Source organism: Lepeophtheirus salmonis, chromosome Z (assembly GCF_016086655.4).
Source record: "Lepeophtheirus salmonis chromosome Z, UVic_Lsal_1.4, whole genome shotgun sequence".
NCBI classification, from domain to species: domain Eukaryota; kingdom Metazoa; phylum Arthropoda; class Copepoda; order Siphonostomatoida; family Caligidae; genus Lepeophtheirus; species Lepeophtheirus salmonis.
In genome coordinates this window covers 14,587,941-14,604,867 of record NC_092584.1, presented here as the reverse complement: position 1 = coordinate 14,604,867, position 16,927 = coordinate 14,587,941, and the positions used below count along the sequence as shown (strand labels likewise).

General features: G+C 29.9%; 1 protein-coding gene across 3 annotated transcripts in view; it reads left to right on the top strand.

Annotated features, from left to right (window-relative positions):
- Positions 1 to 16,245, top strand: part of LOC121130387 (uncharacterized) — a 35,042-nt gene extending 18,797 nt beyond the window's left edge. For all 3 annotated transcript variants that reach the window (XM_071893717.1, XM_040726140.2, XM_040726142.2), the window contains 4 exons: positions 5,097 to 5,186; positions 5,655 to 5,771; positions 13,815 to 13,915; positions 15,890 to 16,245. In XM_071893717.1, coding sequence (XP_071749818.1) covers positions 5,097 to 5,186; positions 5,655 to 5,771; positions 13,815 to 13,915; positions 15,890 to 16,093 — 512 coding nt within the window. In that variant the 3' untranslated portion in view covers positions 16,094 to 16,245. The remainder of the gene's footprint in view (positions 1 to 5,096; positions 5,187 to 5,654; positions 5,772 to 13,814; positions 13,916 to 15,889) is intronic.
- Positions 16,246 to 16,927: the final 682 nt, after the last annotated feature.

Genomic DNA, 16,927 nt, shown 5'->3' with positions numbered 1-16,927 from the left:
ACATTTTTTCTATTATTGGGAGATAACGAGAACTATAAATGTAAAATCAAAATCCCATACAAAAATGTTAGGACCGTCAACAACAAAAAATCGCACTCTCAAGAATACTCAGTATTTACAGTCATACATATAAATACTCCCCCCCTTCTATTTAATTTTTTAATATAACGTGAAGAATCCAGAGAGTATTTAGTTTCTAGAGCCCTTCTTGACATAATTTTAGCTAGACACGTTAAACCTCATCTGAACACATATGTACATCACTATCGATCGTGTACGGAATGTTCACTGGACTCTTTTTATCCCAAGACAAGTTCATTGCGAGGAAAATAAACACAAGTTCATTCCCAAAAATATATATAGAATATTTTATTCTACTTTTAACACAATTATCTAATAATTCATTAATATAATCATAATCTTAGTAAAGAAGTTCATTATATGGAAAGGAAAACTTAAATTTATTAAGCTTAACAAAAAACTTTATTTTCCCCCTAACCACCAATCGCTTATACACTCGCCACCGAGGAAAGACAACACATTAAACCTCTCCCTGCAACATAATACTTTACACTTAATACATTGACTATTCAGAATACTATAAGTAAGACAGCTAGTCTCTACGCTCTATGCAGCATAATAATTAAGACTTTAGACGTTTTCGGGAATTGTTAGTGTAATCATAGAGAACGTTTGAAATTTGGTAAGTAAACCTATAAATTAGTTCCAACTTTCAACTTTAATAAATTAATACTACTTAATAAATAAGATCTATAATTTATAAACATTTAGAAAAAAACTTTACAAACACTAAGCCTTAGATTACAAATAAGTTTTATGTTAATCATTTTTGACTCCACAGCCCTGCAAGAAATACATATTACAGCTCACCAGTAAGACCTTGAGCTTCAGATCAGGTTAAGCTTTACATTAAATCGGCCCTGTTTGTGCTCTGTGGAGTATCGTAAGGGTATAAGATTACATTTAATATATATATATATATATATAGTTGACATTGAGTTAATCCCTTTTTTTTATATTAACCCAAATAAAAAAATTTGGTTCACATTCCTAATATTAAAAAGTGGATGAAAAAATTATATTTTATATAAATAATTATTAATTAGAGCCACAATATCTTGAGTAATTTTGTTGCTTTTAATTCGAATTTTCTACAAAGAAAATTGTCAACAAATGATTTCATGAATAATAGGAACATTTTGAGATTCTAAAGATCCAATATTTCAAAAAAAATAAAAATCAGCTCCATACTGGTTTGCGATGATGAAAAGTTAGGGAGTTACTGTTGTAAGTATTAAAAATGGAAATTTATAAATACCGATATGTATCTCTATGTAAATTATGGACTTTTAATAGGATTGCACCAAAATTTAAGCAGATTCCGATACTATCTTTATGGACTATACCTATTTTTTATGGACCAATGTCCTTTCAGTAGTTTGATTCCTGGTTTGATAATATGTATTACTGGCATTATTACTGAATAGGCTTTCCAATGTCATTGGATGAAGGTGGATATGATAAGATTTTATGTCTATATGTTCCTTTCACTAACCTGAATATGGCTCTAAATCGTTAAAATATCCTAAAAACGTGACTTTTTTTTATAGGTTCTAATACTTCAACCTGTATCTGTTGAAGTGCTGATGTACTTTTTGATGTTAATCTTATCCCAGCCGGCACAACCACCAGGGGGGATTTCCCTGTCTCAGTCAGGTCCGTCCAACCTATTACAGACTGTGGCTTCTGCACTCTATTGACTCCATGGTTGCCCAACTCATCTTTTTTGGCCAGAACTCGATCATTTTTGGGGTTCAAAACCTGTGAAATTTCATTATCACTGAAAATAATGTTGGGAGCCGTGGCAGTCCTGAGCTTCTGAAGAATAACATTGCTTCTCTCAAGTCTTTTAGCCTTGACCTTCCTTGACAGGTACTGTTGCCTCTTCAATTTGTAGGGATACATCCCAAGGTAATCTCAGATAAGATCCCTCATTGTTGTTCAACCTATATAGAAATCATGAAGAGGTTCCTACCCTTGCCTTGACAACTCCAGGCGCCCTTTTTGACATTAGTATCCCTGAACTGGGGCTGTCCTTGATAGATTGATTCTCCTCGTACCTCTCAATGGTCCTCTTGATGAGCATGGAGTTGACCTCCAGTCTCTTCAGATTCCTCAAGATGGCTGGTCGAGATTTTCCCGTCAGGTACTCATTGATTATAACCTCTTTCTTGGCTTCCATTGTGGCTTAAAAAACTTTTATTTTATTCAAAACTGATTATCCTGATCTAGTTATGATGCAACTAGAGTTTAAACATAATGTATTGCAACCATTCATATAATTATATTATATAAAGGAAATTTAATAGGACTTTCCGTGGACACTCTAAATGTTAAAATACAAAATTGAAGAAAAAATAGTTCTATCCGGCCCCCTAGATTTAGAAGCCCCTAGATTTAAACTTATAATATGATCCTCACCTCCTTTTATTGCTTGATCATTTGAAGTAATCAAATTAAAAAAATTGGAAAACGTTATTTTTTCCTTAATACAGCATATAAATAAGTATGAAGAGGTATCGATGGAATCTACAGTATTGAGACAATTCGGAGTCCAATTCCGATCTTTCAAAAAAGAACAATTCTTGCCGATTCCGATGCATTGGTACACCCCTAATTTTTAAGTACATATTATTAAAATGTTATTTATTAATTTGCATAAAGTTTAATATACTTATTTTTAGACTTCCATGCTTTACTTTTTATCTAAAAAAAATCCAAATTTGATACAAAATTTAAACATATCACGAAATTTGGAGTTTTTTCGAGAAATATGGTCATTTTAAGCCATATTTGACTTGAACTTCATGAAAAAAGCTTCAAATTGCGATATTTCTTTGCTCAAACGTCTTTATAGAACATGCTAAAGTTCAAATTGAACAGTGTTCAGTAACTTTAATTTTGTAGAAGTAACTGGGGTAATATGATACTTTTTTTTCTTTTAAATCAACTATTTCTTTCAATCCATAGGCATGTAGCTAGAACTTTCACAGTATATGTTCTCCATTAAAGATTATTATCCCTTATCTCCAACACACAAAAAATATTTAGCCTTTTTTGTCCCCAAATTACACCATGATCAGAGTAATACAGGCCACCAATGTTACATTAATATAAATGAAACAATAATTGTTTTTATTTAGCTACTGATTAAGTATTTATGCATTAAAAGTAGGGACATGCCGATACCAAATTTTTAGCCAATTTTCCAATACAAATACCGATTCCTTTTTATGTATAAATGTAATTCATAAAGAAGTAACAAAATTGCTTACTTTTCTTAATGTTTAACTTTTTATTCATTACGGATAGGGGAAAAAATACATAAATTTATCAAACATAATTAATTATTAATAGATTTAAACTTTAAAAATTTAATTACTCTCCGTGCTCAGGAGTCACGTAATTTCAGTTTGGCTCATATTAAGTAATTAGATATTTCAAGTAAGCCTCCTCACCTCTCGGCCTCTGATCTAATTTCAACTGCCTCATAGATAAGAAAGAAAAAATACTTGGGACACTGACACTATTTTCTACTATTTTAATGGTTCGGTGTACATGATATCAAATGGTCTTGTACTATCTACAGTTCCTATCTGAGTTTTATATACTTGCCCTAGGAATTGAAATATGCATAAACCAGTGCTCGGGTACGGACTCGTGTCTTTTTTAATGTATCCGGGACGGATACTAATAACTCGAAATGGACTCAGAAAATATGGACATGACTTCTGTTATGCTGTAAACAATTTTATTCAACAAGCATACAAAAAAGAATTGTTTAATGAAAAAGTTTTTTAATGGTTTACCGTAAAACCGTTTAACCAAATTTCTACCGTTACGGACTTTTTGAATGAATCATGATAAAAATTAAAATGTAGGGGCACTAAAAATGTGGTTATTCCTAAATTGTTATTTTCATTTAGATTTCCTTTACAAACCTGTGCATTTTTAAAATCTTTCTATGTTATCTGCATTTTTATTTTTTTTTTGAATTTTTTTTTTGAATTTGTCTGAACAACATCGTCTATTTTATTGATTTATAAGCCTAATTTAGTCTACAAAAAAGAGCTTAAATAAGGTATATTATTCAAATAAATAATTATGCATACGTATCTGTGAGCAAATTCTGATAACTTAAAAGGTAAATTCTTGCCCATTTGGATGCATTGGTACACCCCTAATCAAAAGTATTATATTTTTGATAAAATGACTTGAACACCACATATAGTGTGGACAGCCAGTGTTTGATAAGCATGTTTTAAATTGCCCGCCCTGCCCTTTTTAAGACAAGTCTTTGTGTCTCTGAATAAAAAATATTAATAGTTAGGCACTGAAGATATTATTAAATTGATTCTAGAAAAATTGACTACGAAATATATACATACATCTAAACAATGATACATTATTTTAAAAACTATTGAATAGATTTTTTTTATTCTTCTGTTGTATTTTATTGTATAAGTCAACAGAATATGTTTTTACACATAAGGTCACGAGGACAATATTTTGACGTAGAAAAATCAAAATTTTCAATTTCACTCGAATTTATATTTGTTAGTTTGTAATATATCATAAATATAGTCAATAAGTTTTTAGACATGTATTTTACTTATTGCAAACTGTTAATTATTACTGTTATGTTCCCTCCCAACAATTAAATGATAATGAAAGCAATCTTAGAAACTAAAATAAAAACATGAAAACTACCTAAACTTCACACGCGAGTACATACTTAAAATTTATAATTCTATATATTCCCATTATAGATGTAGGCTGGGAATAAGGGTAAGGTAATAAAATTTGACATAACTTGAATGACTTTTCAGACTATGTATTTAAAAACTTAATAATGTGAACTAAAAAAACAAATTTAGATTTAGAGCTCGAGCCTATGAGTTAGAACTGGAAATTTAACTCGAAATCAGAAATTTACAAAAGGGATTTATAGATATAAATTTGTTTAAGCATTGATTGCTATTATTGTAAATCTTATTTTTAGTATATTTTTACAGATTTTAAAAACTTAGAAAATGATGAGATGGGAAAAGATATGGAGGAACCCCAAAGGGCATCGCAAGACACTTTGACAACTCCAACATTAGGTAAAGTACCCTTTTTCGAATAATATACTGCAGTACATCGGTACTTGCATGGCTTTTTTTGTCAAACAATTAGGTATCCGACCTACAAATTAGAGATCAAATTTTATTCTGAAGTTGAACAAAAGTCTCAATTCTGAAACCCTTTTCCTTATGCATTTTTTACTCGACTTCATTATAAAAAAAGAGAAATTCCCTGCATGCATTTATGTTTATTGAATAACTCAACTCTGGACTACCATTTCGGAGGAAATTATGATCAAATACAAAAGTACCACAATTTAGATAATGATTTGATATGATTATTGTTCAAATTTCTTAAATAAAGATGATTGCACGGGATCAAGTATAAATAAAAAGACTCAAAATATATCCCATTAAAATAAAAAAATCAGGTTATATCTGAAATACAAATCTTTCTTCGATTTTTTAGAATACACATCTAAGTAAAATAAAATACAATTTGTATAGGGAGAACATTTCATCTCAAAAAAGTTGACTTTTATAAAGAAAAAAATAAATCAACACATGAAGAATCAGTGTTTACATCAATGAGTGCTATGTCGAAATACTCCTCTACAGATTCAGGTAAATGATTCATAGTCGTATTTCATTTTAATAATTAAATATTTCTAATATAATTTTGCCTTAATGACGACTTTTTTACAAAATAAATAATATTCATGTTCCAACATCAAGCTACAATTTCACATTCGAATAAATTATATGTCATTAAAAATTGTTCACAAGGATAATCCCTACACATCAATACCCCTTCTTTATTTTTGTAAACTGTAGATTAGACTCCTCTCACCTCTTGTTGTTAATGTTTTGAACGTTGATTTGTTGAACAATAATCTTGTTTACCTTTACTTTTTATTAAATAAAATATAATCTCACTACTACAAAGAACCAAGGATACTTAGATACTTAGTATTATCAGTTTTCGTAAAAAAGTTAGGAAAGTACACCCAAAAAAAGTAATACCAAGGTTATAGAAATACAAGGTTAAACCATCATAACTTCAACATTTATAATCAATGAGTGTGCCACTCATTGATGCCACTAATGTGGCTTGCTAGAATTTTCAATTTCATGTATCGTACGCGTACCGCCTGCTGAGAAAACCAGGACGATTTTGACAAATCACACAGCCAATCTTACTCTATGACGTCACTATTGCTAGAATTTTCCATTTTATTTATGGTATTTACTACTGGATAAGAAAGACGGATTTTGACAAAATACGCAATCCATCCTATAGCGTCCATATTAAAAAGCGTGGTGGAAGTCAAACATCAGTTTTACACCTGTTATGGCACAACCTTTTATTTTTACTAACCTTGAGAATGTGTTTTACCTACGGCAAGTTTACCTTAGAGATAGAACGGGTCTTGGAGACGGATCCAAAGTACCTGAGAATGGTATAACTTAACTTGTATTATCAGAAATGAGAGCCAGACCCCGAAATATATAGGATTTTGCGGTTCTTAAAAAGCCTATTGTATTGCTTAATAAAGATTAGATGAGTTTTGGATCCAGATTCGAAAAATTCGAGTACGGTATCAGGGGCGACTGCAGGCTGGGGTGGAGGCTGTAGAAATTTAAAAAAAATCATTAATATTGAAAAAAAACAGCCACAGCTCCCCACCAATCTATTTAAGGATTTATTTTCTATATAAAAGAAAAAGGTTATTAAGAAATCATTCTGCGTAAAAAGAGTCAACCATGCCCCCGCCTCCCCCCAAAAGAAATATATGTAATCTTGCAAACGCCCCTAGGTGTAGGTAAATTTGTATTATCCATGATTCGGATTCGAACAGGCTTCGGGTTCTTGAACATATAAATATAATAAGTTTTCGGATCATAAGAGTTTTATAGAATTTTTTCATATTCAATTCTTGTTTTAAAAAAAAGATATTATCTAAATTGAAGATAGCATCTCTACAAAATCTTGATTAAGGCTCAGAGGAAAAAATTTATTACAGTTACATCACGTTGTTATTTTAACAATAATAATTATTAATTACTTTCTAATAGCAATATCAATGTTTGGGGCATTAGTAAAAATGTAACATTCATCCGCATTCTATTCTCTATAAGCCCGAACTTTCTGTATAATGTTCATAAAATTTGAGACAAATATCCTTTTAATTTTGGTCTCGAATCTGGAACCGAAATTTACTCGTATATTTAGGTCTAAAGATATTTAGATCCTTTTTACATTTGGTTTTGCCTGATATGGCAGAAAAAATGATCATTGATATACCTTCGCTCTAATTATCTTGGGAAAAATGACGTCATTGGCTAGCTAACATTAAATTTTGATACATTTTCTTTTTCTTGTTGGAGAAAAGGTTTGAGAGATGTAAGGAAAGTCACATCAACCATAAGTGATATAGTGTAGAGTAAGTAGAGTAAATCACCTGAACTGTTTAAATGGTAAAATGGTTACGAATCAAATTATATATGTTTAGGTTAAATTTTGTTTTATTCTCAATTAAACCAATAAATACCACTATTTACTAATAGTCGTAGTACATGACATTTTCTCCAGTTAATAGGTGTTAGATTATTGAATATCATAACTAATAACTAATTAAACAAAGGAATTGCATTAAAAAAATATAAATAATCCCAATATCAAAATATTTGAACAGCATATATGAACATATATGAACTATATGAACAGCAGTATTGCTTTTAATTTCAATGTCATCAATAAGTAATGTACTTTTCATGAAGCAGAGCTAAAATCAATAATGGTCATAAATATACTATATAGAACCTTATATCCTATTAAAAATGAAACATAATTTAAGTTATATTTCAGATGCATCATAATAACCCATGAACAGATGAAAAACTGAAGTTTTATTTATCTCTACATAAAACTTCTAAAAAAATGTACAAAAAAAATGCATTGTTTATTCTCAATTATGGGATGATTCAAGATGAAGTATAAACCGTTATTTAAAATTAAAGGTAAATAAGTAGAATACTTCTTAACTTTTTTCTTTCAATTATAACTTTTGACCAGTTTATTGAATACCAATAACACTTTCATACTTGAATCCCCCACACACAAAAATGTGTTAATACATGATTAGATTTCAAAATAAATTGTAAGCCGCCAAACACACATAAACAAATTTATTCATTGAAACAGATAAAGTCCAAGTCCATTCAAATAAATCAATTAAACAATTCATCCACATAAATATCATCAAATTTTAAGCTAAGTCACTTATACATTTAGTACTCATTAATTTCATCATAAATCCTTTGATTATTAGGGTTTGACAAGATCTATTCTATTTCATATTTGATTTCAATCTTTTTTAGAGTTCTTCGCTCTTTGACAGTACGAGATCTACTTCGAGAAGCCTGTCTTTTCCCAGTATTTAAACTATCAGTCGGACATCTTGGACTAGAATGTGATGCATTGTTTCCTTGATCACGGCCTTGGGATACTCCTCTTCCACTTGAAGTTGCCCTTTTCCCCCTACCACGGCCACGGGATGTTCCTCTTCCTCTTGAAGTTGTCCTTTTCCCCCTTTTATTGCCACGGGATTTTCCCCTTCCTCTTGAAGTTGCCCTTTTCCCCTTCCCGCGGCCAACTTTAGTTGAGGCCGACGCTTTTACTCGTCCTCCTCCTCGACCTCTTTGGCTAGTAGTTTTTTTACCTCCAGCAGAAATAGACCTGCTACCACGACCTCTTTCAGCAGAGGGCGCCCTTTTTCTACGACCTCTTTCAGCAGAGGGCGCCCTTTTTCCACGACCTCTTCCAACAGAGGTAGTCTTTTTCCCTTGTCCTCTTTCAATAGAGGTAGTTCTTTTCCCACGGCCTCTTCCATAAGAGGTACTTCCTTTTCCACGACCTCCTCCTCTAGAGGTACTCCTTTTTCCACGACCTCTTCCAGCAGAAGTATTCCCTTTTCCCCTACCTCCTCCGCTAGAAGTGGTCCTTTTTCGACGACTTCTTTCAGCAGAAGTACTCCCTGTTTCCCCACCTCCAGCGCTAGAAGAAGTACTTTTTCTACGACCTTCTTCCGTAGAGAGAATCGTTTTATCATGGCCTCCTTCATTAGAGGTAGCACTATTTCTGCGATTAGAGACAACTTTTTCAGTACTTTCCTGGGGAACTCTTCGCTCATTTGATTTACTCCTAGGCGGAGGACTTTGTGCCCTAGCTCTTTCAATTACTTCCTCTATCTGCTTAAGAGATTCTTCACATAATGGAACATCTTTCAACGGTTCCTCTTCATTTAATGAATTTTGTTTCTCAGGAGTAGACATAACAACATCGTGGGATTGAACGTCTGAAGTTAAATCAGATTCATCATCATTAATCCAAGGAGATAAAAAGAAGTAATTGTCCGGATCCGTCATAATTGTCCAAGGATACACCAAATATTTAAAAAAATAACTTTTAGATAAATGACAAAAAGAATTAACTTTTATATATTTAAATAGTAGAAAAACAACTTAAATTGGAAATTTTTTAATTAATTTATTATTTTGAAGTTAAATAAATGGTGGATTTATATTTTTTCTTTTTAGAAGTTGGAAAGGTTTATGATATGTAATCAAAATGTATTTTTCTATATAATTTATTATAGATCAGTTGACAGTGAGGATACAGTGGCTACATGGTCTCTTCCATATTTTATGTAACAAAGTAACATTACTCCCAATTTCTACACTCCCCCTACCCATCCCGTTTTCACATGACGTCATCCTTGTTGATGTCTTCCATTTTGTGAGCCTAAACAAACAAGTTTTATAAGAATTTAAACCTTTGTTTCATTAATATTAAGGAAATTTGTGTGAAATATTGGATTTTAAAATGGAATCAACAAATAGAAGGACTTAAACCTTACTGTCTATAAAAATTTTACCCCTCTTTTGCCTAGTTAATTTTATATATGGCCATAAAATGTATTAAAAATATGTTATTATATTAAAATACAATCTTATTTCCATGTTGTAGATAAAAATTAACTATTATAATGAAAAGAATAAGGTATTTTTTCTGTAACTATCCCAAGTTTTTCGGCCCTAATCTATCGAAAATACATATTAATTTGATTTAATTCAAATATATCTGTTTATCAATAGCATTAATTAGTAGTGAATCCAGGTGTTAAATTTTTATTTAATCGTAAATCTATTTGATGGAGTTTAATCAATATTTATTAGAAATCTGTCCATTTTATGTAGTAAAAATATCAACTTTGATCACCAAAACGGCGTTCTATTATGATGCAATTTATGACGTCAATGAAAGTGAAAGCTAATTCAGCAAATTTAAGTTTTGAAATTAGTTAACACAACCTCGAGCTATAAGAGGTAACAGGAGTGTTCTAATTTCCATGCAACACCCGGTCCATCAGGGAGCGCTCTAAAGTACTCCTTACTTAGTCTAAGAGAAAAAAACAATTAATGGCGACTGGATATAGCTTTTATATTTTATATTAGTCGTCAAATTTACTTTTTAGTAAGTGGCAACTTCAAACAAAAAATAATAGGCTAATTTTTAGACTAAAATCGAAGTCTCAAATCATTATATAACAACAATCTGAGCCATGAATAGATTTTCTTTTTAAAACGTATGTTTTTTGAACGACTTTTTCTTTTTTTATGTAAGTAATTTCTTAGTTTTTCTGTTATGAAATAAAGTAATATGTAGGCTTTTTGTTCTACTTTTCAAAACTTTTAGTCAATGACTAATATATATCTAATAACTTAAACTCGTTTTTACAGGAAAGGAAACTGTACATCGATGCAGATAAGGAGAGAAAAAACTGCTTCATCACTCTACAGTAGTACTTTGAATAGTGTTGGGTTGGTCCATTATCGGTCTGAGTCGATCCCGTGATCGATTGACTCGGTCGGTCCAAAAATATTAATCAATATGAAAAATCTAGTCACGTGACTCGTTTTTGCATCGATCTGCGGAGACAATAGAAATTAATTATCATAATTAATATATATTTTTTTAAAAAAGGTGTGTGACATCACATGTTTTCTTTTTCTAATTTTTATCGGTCTAGACCGTGGTCCATCTACTCACTCAGTTTATCCGATGTATAGTCGGTCCGGTTCATACAGTCCAGACCGACACAACACTCATTTTGAATGTCATTCTTTTTAATAATCTTTTTGTGTAGATAATATCGAGTCTCGTGTGCTCTTGAGTTCCGCTGTTGTAATAGAAATACAATTTCTAAAATATATTGTATCCCTCGATGTAGAACAGGATACAAGAATGAAGGGAAGGCTCCATGAGTTATTTTTCATGTATTCCCGAAGAAGGAAGACCTTCTTGATGGATGGATTCAAGCAATTCCATGATCTAACTGAAAGCAAAGTCAACAGTTTGTTCTATTCATTTCAATCCCTCCACCTTTCGAGTTACTTCTCAGGTCACCAATATGTGGCTGAAAAATTCTTTCTACTCTCGAATCCAAGAAACCCTGAAACCCGGTGTGATAATATCCTATTTTCCAGATTTGGATTTAGAGTAGGTATATATTGGACTATATCTAGGGAATTACTTCATTGCCCATGCGCATGGGACACTAGAAATATTTATGCATTTCTTCATCTATTCAATTGAGGGGACAAAACATAAAAAAAGGATATAGTCATGCTTGCTTGTGGGACTCCATGGTCATGTTTAGACTTATTTAGTCAAATATCTAGCTGTAGAAGTGGTCCCTAATATACAAGTTATATATTGGTTTTAGTCGATGTATATAGTACTCCTTAGTTTATTTCACTGAATCATTCACTTTAAATTCCTGTAATTTTCAAAATGAATTCGTTTAATGGTACATCATTTACTTTTTAAACAGCTTTTGGTTTTATTTTGACCAATTTAAGAAATTTTAAACACAATCATGGTAAATTGACAATTGTCTAAAATCTTTTAATACATCAAGAAAGGAATTTTAAGTTTTTAGGTAATGAATTATGATCATCCTCTTATTCAGTGAGGAGAAAAATTAATAAATAAGTCCATAAAAAAATATATTGTCTTTCCTAACCTCAACAAGTTTTTATATGAAACAAATAAGCTTTTAATTATAACTATGTGCCCTGTACATATGTACATGGACATCAAGGGGGGGGGGTTGATGTCCATGTAAAACCAAATTTCCATATTCTTACAAGTGAATATCATCTCAACACTTTCGTTATTCAAACACGACTTTTATGTACAAAGCTGGGACTGGTCCGTATAATATACAAATTATTAAAATATTGAAAGGTGTAAAATACTCCCAAACATGACAAATAAAGTCATGAACAGTGTTAACAATCGTGTGTATAATGGAAATGTTAAAAAAATAAAACCCAAATCAATATGGTAATTTTTGGAGGAGTCTAGCTACAATCAGCTGTTGAAGAGGAGGAGATGGAATTAAAAGGATAGTAACAAGAATTACTCCAATGTCGATCCCCAATTCTTCTCTGAGTCCAGCTAGGACTTACAATTATAACTTTCCAATCAATCTTCAGGATGACCCCCCGTCTTTTATGAGCACACGCAAATGTTCAATCAGGGTTTTAATATAGTTGAATCTAATTAGGAAAGGAAGTTCTCTACTCACGAATTAAATAATAATGACAACAGCAAGGAAAAGAAAATTCATTTTTCAAATTATCCAATTACAGAAAAAAAAACTAGCCCACATAAAAAATGCACACTAGTCATCAATATCATTATCCTTCTATGTATGAGAGAAAATATATTTATCTCAAGATCGATGTATTTCATGAAAAAATTAATTAACAATTGGATTATAGAAGATATTGAAAAAAAACATGGGCTCAGAGACAATTTATTCTAAATAAATTATTAAGAATTTAAAATTGTATTTTTTGTCGTTCACTTTTTTAAATTTGTTCTTTTTTTATCGTTCATCAACGATTTTTAGAACGATGAACGATTATCAAGAAGCCTGGCAATAATAACGAACAAGCTGGTCCAGAGTTGGCAACAGGATTTGTGAGAGAAAGAGCAATATTAATATAAATTTAGTTAAGTTAATTACAAGGCAAGGGTGGGGTATTTTTGTAAACTATTTCTTTTTGTATAAATTGCTATGAATTTTTGTCTAACAAGCTTGGTCCAGAAAGGAACTAAACTCGTATGTAAGAATATTACTCCATTCTAAATTTTTACCAACAACTGCTGTCTTTCCAGAAAATATTATACAATTTTGGTTGCATTACATCAAATTTCATAATTATATCCCTATTTTCCTACTGGCATTTCCGTTTCAGGAGTGACATTTCCCCTTTCCACCCTAATATACATCCACGTCAAAACAGGCTTGACAACAATATATATAGATATTGGATTCAAGGATGAATGAACGAGATATTTATATGCTAGAGTATTTCACATTTATTAAAATATATACCAATAAATAAAAGCAGTTTTGTATATATTTATACGAAACTACCATAATTTTTATTCTTGATCTATGTAAAAGAACAATCACTAATAAATTCAACATTTATGTACTACAAAAATATAAATATTAAAAATAATATTTGCTGTTTTCAAAGTTTTCATCACAATAAATATTCATATTCATCAGAATGCTATATTTTTAGGTCATGGAAAAATGTATTTTGCATTAAACATTAGTGATGGGAATGAATCTAAGAATGAGGAAAGCTCAACAACTTCTTTTTTAGGAGTACAAACTTCTTCAGTAAGTAGATTTTTAATCTTTACAAAGTTTTATCATTATGAATATTTCATAATTAGATGATTTATTTGATTGTATGTAACTTTTAGGTACAAGTTCATATTTTCTAAAAGCAATTATATTTAGAAGCAAAGGCAGATCGTATAAATCACAGGTTCTCAAACTTTTTACATTGTGTACCGTCTGAAAACATATAAAAATTTCCCAATACCACACAACATGAAAAAGTCTAATGTTAAAATGCAAAGGCTTATCCGATTACAGTTCCTTCCACGTACCACTAGATGGAGCTCGTCTACCTCAAGTTGAAAACCATTTTTTTTTAAACTTTTCAACATGTGCCTTCTTTAGAATTGTGCCTCATTCGAACAAAATAAAATTCAACTTTATATTTCTTCTTGTAAAAAAACATTTTGTGGTCTCTGTGGTATTGTGTCACGCCCGTTCAATGAGTGTGCTCGACAGTTAAAGGACCTTAATGAATTTAAATTGTAGTTATTAGGGATGTATCAGTTCCGCTCTAGGGATTACTTTATACTTCAGGGCATGCCATTTAAAAAAAAAAGGAACTTTTATTTTTCACTAAGATTTATTGTTGTGAAATCAGGAAAAATTATGAAAAAATAAGTCTAATTTTTTTAAAGATCTGAAAAGAAGGTCATTCTGGGAAATTATGAAGCAGAGCAAGCAAAAAAAGTTTATATTCGAAATTTTTTTACAAAATATTTTTTTTTTTGTGAATAACTACGGATTTTTGATTATTCTTTCCAAAAAAATTAATATTTGAAGTTTAATTTTTGAAATTTGTTTTCCAAAAAATGTAATATTTGAAATTTTTTTTTCGAAAAAAGTTAATATTTTTGTGAATAGCTAAGGTTTTTTTATTTAAAAAAAGAAGTCCAAACACAAAGCCCCCTTCCCCAAAAATACACTTTTAAATCGTCCATCCTTTATATAGAATAAATTATCTCAGATCCCTACTTTTTCAATATCTTGGACTATCCAATTATTTATTTAGTTTATTTTTTTTGAAATATTTTGATTTCTCTTTAGATAAATAATTTTATCTTTAAAAAAAAATTTTCAAAATATTTCAAATTTTTCCAAAAATTTAATTTACTATGCATAGCTATAAATTTTTTCCCGAAAATATTTAATTTTGATTTTTTTTTCCAAATAATTTAAATTTTGTTAAAACTATGGATTTTTGAAATTTTTGTTTAAAATATTTACAAAATAATATCCCTCCACTCCCCTCCCCCCCAAAAAAAAAAAAAAAAAATATATATATATATAATCCTGCAGATGTCTTTGTACTTATATGTACTCTCCTCAAGAATAAAAAATAATGATAACAGGTTCGGTAAATAAAATATCATATTCCGGTTGCAACTACAAAAAGACGGAGATCTAATATTTTCATATTTTGTTAACTTATATCAATTATTCAAAAATGCAGTTGAAAAGGACGCAAAAGTTGTCTCAATGACTAAATTTTGTTCAATGTCATCATCATAGATTTAAGCAGTTACGTTACGTATTAAAATAAAGTAAAAGTTATTTAGTTATTAAATGAAAGTAAAAATTTTATTCAGTTAAATACTGTATAGTATATAAGATATCAATATATCTTGGAGGTATAAACGTCCCATGTTCATGATTATTTTAGTTTTAGTTATTTACTAGATTTTTTAGCTTTTGATTAGACATTGAGATTTATATATAATTGGAAGTCGCTAATAGAGTGTTTTTGTGAATATTTATGAAAAAGTGAATGAGTTTCTCAAATATCATTGCTAAAATTAAATTTGTTATAAACAAGGAAAAACAATATTCATTTTGATACATAAATTTTTGATCCATGTAACTTTAAGTATAAAAAATTACATCTAAATATTTGTTCTGTCACAAGAAAAATTTTTTTATTGAATCAATAAAGTTTGCTTATGTATTATTCAAAGTATTTTTTAATTATAGAAAACTATGCACATTGATTTGCAAAAAAATGTTAATTCCATGCTTAAGAGGAACCAAAACTACAAATATCCCAAAGTAATTCGTGTACCACAGTATCTTGCTCCGTCCCTCTTTGAAATAATGACGAATGAAGATGTAAAGATTATCAAGCGTGAAGAACAATTCCTTTTATCTACGAAGTTATTAGCTAATGATTCGGATTGAACTAACATATACTTAATTTAAGAGCATGTAAATTATGCTCAATTCCATCTCTTCTTATGTTTCATTTGTTACAAAGATATACTCTAATTTTTGACTCTGTTACATTTGATTTTATAATACATGATAAATTGACTCGTTCAATTCTTAACTTACATTTAGTAAAATTATTTAACTTTTTGTGAAGACGGTTGAAAAAAAATTCTAGAAACAGATTTTTATCCTAGATCAAGGTTTGGAGAATAATATTTTAATTACAAAAACGTCAAAATAGATTTTTTGGACAATTTATTTCTTATAAAATTGTGTATATGATATGTTATTCAAAAATTCTAAATTCTTCGTTGAAAACAAAATAAATAATCATAGGTTCTATAATTTCTTATTTATAAAATTGAAAAAGCCACAAAAATGTGGAAAATCCTACAAAATTATATTGTCATTTCTGTAGAACATTGCGACAATGAGCTCAGTTTTTATCCAAATTAATGTATTTGTCTCGTGAGATATACACTTTGAGATACCACAGATGACATCAAGCAATCAAAATTTTTACGTTTATCGTTCATTTTTTTAATAAAAGTTTAATACGTTGACTAAAGCTTAGGATCTACGTGATCAATAGCTGAAAAATATCTTGGTGCACATAAACTTTTTTTGCACACTATATGCAATCATTAATTATTATTTGGAGTGATAATTAGGAATTATGATGTAATTTAATTGATTTTACTTTTTAAAAGATGATTCAATGATAATAAATAAATAATTTAATAATATATATCGACATTTCACCAGTTTAATAATAATGCTGCTTTCATTTAGTTTTTATTAATT